This window comes from Nelumbo lutea, chromosome 3 (genome assembly GCF_056320005.1).
Source record: "Nelumbo lutea isolate HS-2025 chromosome 3, American lotus-T2T, whole genome shotgun sequence".
NCBI classification, from domain to species: Eukaryota; Viridiplantae; Streptophyta; class Magnoliopsida; order Proteales; family Nelumbonaceae; genus Nelumbo; species Nelumbo lutea.
The window spans coordinates 13,251,334-13,257,333 of NC_142686.1; the positions used below are offsets into that span (position 1 = coordinate 13,251,334).

Genomic DNA, 6,000 nt, shown 5'->3' on the forward strand with positions numbered 1-6,000 from the left:
CTATTAAGGGATGCTAGGCATATTGTAGGTATTATTTTACTGAAATAGATAAGTTCCACAGTTAACAATCAAAAACAAAAAGGAGAGAAAGCACAGAATTTTTGAAGTTATGACCTTTTGTTTGTATCCATGCAGATGCACGTATTTCTTTTATAGATCAGAGCTTTGGAATGGAAAGTTTTTCATGATCAAATCAGCCAATTTCATTTAGGCTTCTGTATTTGGTGGTGCAGCCCATTCCTTGGGCATTACCATGTTTGTGGACAATTTAACAAAATATTTTTATTTGCTTACCCAAGAAAGAAAACACTGGGAATTTTAAATAATTGACAGTTGATTATATTAAATTTAGAAATGTTATTCATTACTGATTTATTCTAAGGGGATAAGAATCTGAGACTTTAACCACATATCACAAACTTAGAAGATTCTATGGTCATATTGGATTTGTGTCTATGCTTATGGGCTTGTGATCTTTTGGGGGCTTCAAAGAATCCATGTATAATAGTTTTTCCCTACTTTATACGCTGATGCAAAATTAATTGAATATCATTAGAAATTATTTCACCAGGTACCATCATAAAATTCCCTGCTCCTATGAGTTCAAAATCAGTGCACCATTAGTTACAAGCCATTACCAGACAAGGTCCTTTGCAGTCAGATGCATATTGGAGTATTTTATGCTTTACTTTCTTTTCCTCTTCACAAAGCTCCCCTGATAGAATATGGAAAACAGGCTGACTGAATTTTTTTCAGAAGCAATTTGGCCACCAACCTTGATCCAGTCTTCTTCACTGTCATTATACCATTTTTCTTTATGAAATTATTGCATTGGATATCCAGTATAACAATTTTATATGGAAAAGTTCCAATAAAATTCAAATCTATGTTTTATTATTAATATAATTCTGATACTCTCATTTGAACATTTTTACAACTCAGATAGCCCGTCGTTTGTTGGGTAAAATTTTGATTGACTTAAGGAACACCCGTGAAGAAGCCATCAGTGTTGCTGAACTGAAAAGTAGTCAAGACCAGAATTCAACATCCACTAAGACAAGAAAAGAAGAGAGTGATTATCAATTGAAATTTCACACGAAAAATGAAGACATAAGAAGATCAAGTTTCACAAGTGAGAAGTCACTTGACCCGGATGATGATGATGATAAGGAGACCAAATACCGTTTGGATCCAAAGTCTCTGTCAAACATTTTGCTTCTTACTTCATTATTTACTACTGTATGATACTAAAAGGCCTTTCTATTTTCTTTTAGATACGCCAATGTCAAGACACCTGAACGACATGTACGGACACGCCTTTATTTCACATCAGTAAGTAAAATCTGTCCAACATTTCTTTATTTCTTGTTGCTTTCTTTTTTAATATCCGATACCATATTTCAGTCTGGTGCTCTTCAATCATATCCAATTAGCTTTTATTACGAGTAAAATATTTTTTATAAATATTTTCCAAGTAAAATTTTATTTCTCATTGGGAAACACCATAAACATTTTAAAAATCCTTTCCACCATAAGGCAGGGCCTAGTTGCCTACATTTTAAAGAAAGCGTTTATGTCAAGAGCATGCTATTTAGCTCAAAGAGAAGAAAGTCCAAAAGAAAGAGGACCAGTGGGAAGAAGAGGGGAACTATAAGCAAATTGCCTCTAAACCGTGTCTAGAACTCTATTACTCTAGTGCATGACCTTAATTAGTTGTCAAAAGAACTAGTCTTTTCTCCTTGTTTTATTGTTAACCAGAAATATATATATATATATATATATATATATATATATATATGTGTGTGTGTGTGTGTGTGTGTGTGTGTGTGTGTGAAAAAGGAGTGACAAGTAAATGAGCCTAGATACTTAACCTCTAATTTCATCATAACTTGTGTGCACCAGCTACAAAATAGGAGATGATTTTTCAAAATAAGATAACTGAAATTCATTAAAGAGAAAAGTACATGAGATGTACAAAGAAGGGCAAAGAACCAGCCAAAAAACTACACTGGCAGGGAGTTAGCACTATAAAGATAGTCCCAAAAAGCACCAGACCTTGCCTATCCGCATTTGTGTTATGTTTCCTGGAAACCCAATACAAATTGCTTCTGTTAACCCCCTGCTTAGCCAGCTCATCTGTGGCTTGCAACAATGGTTTGGAAGGATGGGATAGGAGTCCTATAAATTCCAGATCTGGTGGTGGGCCATCTTCTATTTGAAAATACACCTAAAATTTCCCTTTCCCATCCTTTTTGTTACTATCTTCTGTTTTGTTGGTTCATCTATTACTTCTCGTGAATTGACTTTTAATAATAATTGTAACTGACAGGAATCACATATACACTCTTTAATGAATGTTCTCCGCTACTGTAATTTGGATGAATCTCTGCAAGGAGAGGATAGCCTTGTCTGCCATTCTGCTTTGGAGCGTTTATTCCAAACAAAGGAACTTGACTATATGAGTTACATTGTGTTTAGGATGTTCGAAAATACCGAGGTTGGTGGTTATACTATTCCTTAAAAATTTAGAAAGTTCTTTCAATTGATACATAGTTGATAAATATCTTACTGGTTTATATGGTTTAAATGTGTGTGTGTATGTGTTTTGTTCTGTGGCCAGAATCTATTGCCTCAATGAGATAAGATGATGGGATGATGCAAAAGATATTGAAAGTCTAGGATAAGCACCTTACTAAGAATACTAGACCCTTAAATTGGACCTTGTGAAACCTTATATAGTCTTCTTTATTTATCATGTCTATCAAAGGCATCAACTTCTTTCCATGCTCTGGCCCTAGAGGCAGTCTTGAACATACAATAACAAAAGCAAATGATAAGTTAATTCATTCCCCTAGATAAAGCAGGCGAAGTGTAGTGGTCACAGTCACAAATCATGTTTGGCTTCAACCTTGTAATCAAAGCTGATGTTACATGGTTATTGTTTCATTAGGTATGCAATAGGAATCAATCAGCACCCTTGAAGACTTATTCTAGAAAGAAGAAAGCCTTACAACAGGTCCTTAAATGGCATAGTGATGGTACTTGGGATTTGGACTGAATTGAACACCAAGGTTATTTTTGTCATTTTGCAATTCTCCGTGGACTCCAATGATAGGGTTTAATTTGTCTAGTTATAGTTTTTTATGTTTAATGTAGAGAAGATGGACCGAATGGCCCATAGACTGTTTTCTTATTTCTTTTCTTTATGTTTGCTAAAATGGGCCTCAACATGGGACTTTCTTATGTTATGTCTTTTTTTAAATTATTCTCCCAGTTAAGGGCCTCTCTGTAAATTACTGAAATTAAGTTTAATGAAAAGGAATCAGGGTGTAAGAGGAGATTAGATTCGAAAATCTCTCTCTGAGCCCTTATTGCCGCCACCTTCCTCTTCTCTCTTCTTGATTCACTGTTTCTGCTGTTCTCTATCACTTTTCTGCACCTCTTTAAACAGTCCGTTTATTTCACAAGGTTGTTTTTCTTCTTGGTATTTCAGAGTCATTGCATAAGTAGGATTAGAGTTATTGAGTCTTCTTTGAATTGAAATAGGATATGACAGCTTAGTTTGAGTCCTACTAGGATTACTGAGTCTAACAGTTTGATTCCTAGGATTATTATGAGTTTAGAGTCTATAAATATGTATGATCGTTTTACACAAAGGGAATGAATCATATTGAGTTTTCTTCAGCTTATGCTAGCTATGGTGAGTGATTCCCATGCCCTAGAGTGATTCTAGGCACCTTGTGAGTGATTCCAGGTATTTTCTCTCTTCTTCCTCCCCCTATTTTCTCTCTTATTCCTTTAAGAAGCCATTACAGCCATTAACAGCCATAAGACTCTGATCAAGAAAACCATTCAACATTATCTTAGGACTAGAACTGAGCTGGTCCTACATCAGTGTGGTACTACAAGTATATCTCCTTGACATGAATTCTCTAGTTTTCTAAACAGATATTAGAAAGCCATAAATATATCCGTTTAAGCAAAATGAGTTACTTTAACTGCAGGTGGCTCTAGAAGATCCAAGAAGATTTCGCATAGAGATGACATTCAGCCGTGGTGCAGATTTAAGCCCTCTGGAGGTAATAATTCTAATTTCTTTCATTAAATGAGGGATGAAAGGTGCTGCTTGAAGGAAAGAGAGGAAATAGATTATGAAAACATGTTAATATTTCCTCCTACAAATTCCTTCAGGTTGTGAGACATTCAAATTCTATACAAACTAGGTCCCAAAAATGTGAAAAAAAAAAAAGAAAACCAAAAAAATGGAGAGGTCAAATTTCATGAGTGAAAAAAAAAAGGAATTATATTCAATTTATATAATAATAATTGGAGTTGTTCTGAAGCTGAAGATTGCATCTAGCCTTGCCCTGCACAAATATGATCCAGACATGATATGTTATACACGTGCTAACATATATATACATGCATATCTGACCATGTCAAGGAGTTCCAGTATTGAAACTTCCATCCTGCCACTAATGCTGCATTCTTTGGTCATCCAAGTTTTGGTTATAAATTGGAAGGTTAGATCAACAAGTGAAACTTATTTTCAGAGGAACATTATCCAAGATTCACCCACCAATCAAAGGGTGTGGTTGATGAGTTGGTTAATGACTTGTACTCAAAGAGGATGGCATTCTAGGTCTCTTGTCTTCTGTAGAAGTAGTAAGTATGATTTGACAAGCTAATCGACTATGATATATAATATGGAATAAGGCAAGTCAGTGATGCTAATTTGACAAGCTAATTGACTATGATTATGTGATAGACTATAGCAAAGTTTGGAATAGATGAATGGAATGGTGCTAAGTTGTTTCATGCAAGTGCTTTTTTTTCTTTTTTTTTTAACATTTTTGCAGAAGAATGATGGTGAGGCTGCTTCCTTGCATCAAGAACACACCTTGCCAATAATGGGTCCAGAAAGACTGCAAGAAGTTGGATCGTATCTCACTCTGGAGAGGTTGGAGAAGATGATTCGCCCATTTGCGATGCCAGCAGAAGATTTCCCACCTCCAACAACACCCTATGGCTTCTCAGGCCACTTCACAAAAAGTGCAGGAGTGCTTGAGCGACTGGTGAACCTTTGGCCTTTCCACAAGCATGTGAACAGTAATGGGAAATAAATATTACTGTCCAATTTTGTTTTCTTCTTTTTTGTTTATCTTGCATTATCGTGTACAGATTGCCGATAGTTGATTAACCCTGTCAATTTTGTCATATTCTTTAGTCAGAATTTGGAAAACGTTGAAAAGATTCAACAAAAAAAAGAATGTAGTTGTTGAACCGTATTCGTTAGTGATACTTTCCATATTTTTTCTTTTGGCATTCGTTTTTGACTGTTTATCATTTAGAATGTATCTAAAGAACAAGTGAACAACCTCTCGTTGGAGTCCTGATATAAGTAAGCTCAATTACATTTTCCCAATTGCGATGCTGTTACTGCTATCAATATTCTATCAATGTTCAAAATTTTGTCACGATGATCCACTAATCAAAAGGCTTTGGGGATTTGATCCATTTCAAAGGGTAGACAGGCCTAATACCTACCCCTTTGACCTATTTTTGAAAAAAAAAAAGATGGGCGCAAGGTTCTAAGTACCGATACACCCTTAGCACCTTATTGGGGGTGTATGGATACCTTTTTTTTATGCCAGGGTATATCGATACTTTCTACCTTACATTCTATTACGTGTGGTATGGTGGTTGGTAAGTCATGTTTACTGGAAGTTGGATACGAAGGTAATATATTTGCCTCGTTTTCCATTAATGCTTCTGGATTTCTTTCTTTAATCAAACTACAATATATTGGAAACAAAACCTGAAGCCCTAGTTTCTTCATATTTTCAGCTTCGACCACATCGAACAAGCACTTGTGTCTTTCCATCAATACATCCCCTCCTTCCGATCCACTGTTGCAAGCCACCGCTGAACGCCTGAACCAATTGTGTTCCATGAAAGAGTGGAAGTGTTGAAAAACTGACTACCCAAAACTTGAGTCTT

The 6,000-nt window shown here is 35.6% G+C and overlaps 1 protein-coding gene across 16 annotated transcripts in view; it reads left to right on the plus strand.

Moving 5' to 3' along the window:
- LOC148863031 (inositol hexakisphosphate and diphosphoinositol-pentakisphosphate kinase VIP2-like) overlaps window positions 1-5,328 on the plus strand; it is a 188,248-nt gene extending 182,920 nt beyond the window's left edge. For all 16 annotated transcript variants that reach the window (XM_088975882.1, XM_088975890.1, XM_088975886.1 and 13 more), the window contains 5 exons: window positions 943-1,196; window positions 1,275-1,332; window positions 2,330-2,497; window positions 4,005-4,079; window positions 4,860-5,328. In XM_088975882.1, the coding sequence (XP_088832008.1) occupies window positions 943-1,196; window positions 1,275-1,332; window positions 2,330-2,497; window positions 4,005-4,079; window positions 4,860-5,123 (819 nt within the window). In that variant the 3' untranslated portion in view covers window positions 5,124-5,328. The remainder of the gene's footprint in view (window positions 1-942; window positions 1,197-1,274; window positions 1,333-2,329; window positions 2,498-4,004; window positions 4,080-4,859) is intronic.
- The last annotated feature ends 672 nt before the right edge of the window (window positions 5,329-6,000 follow it).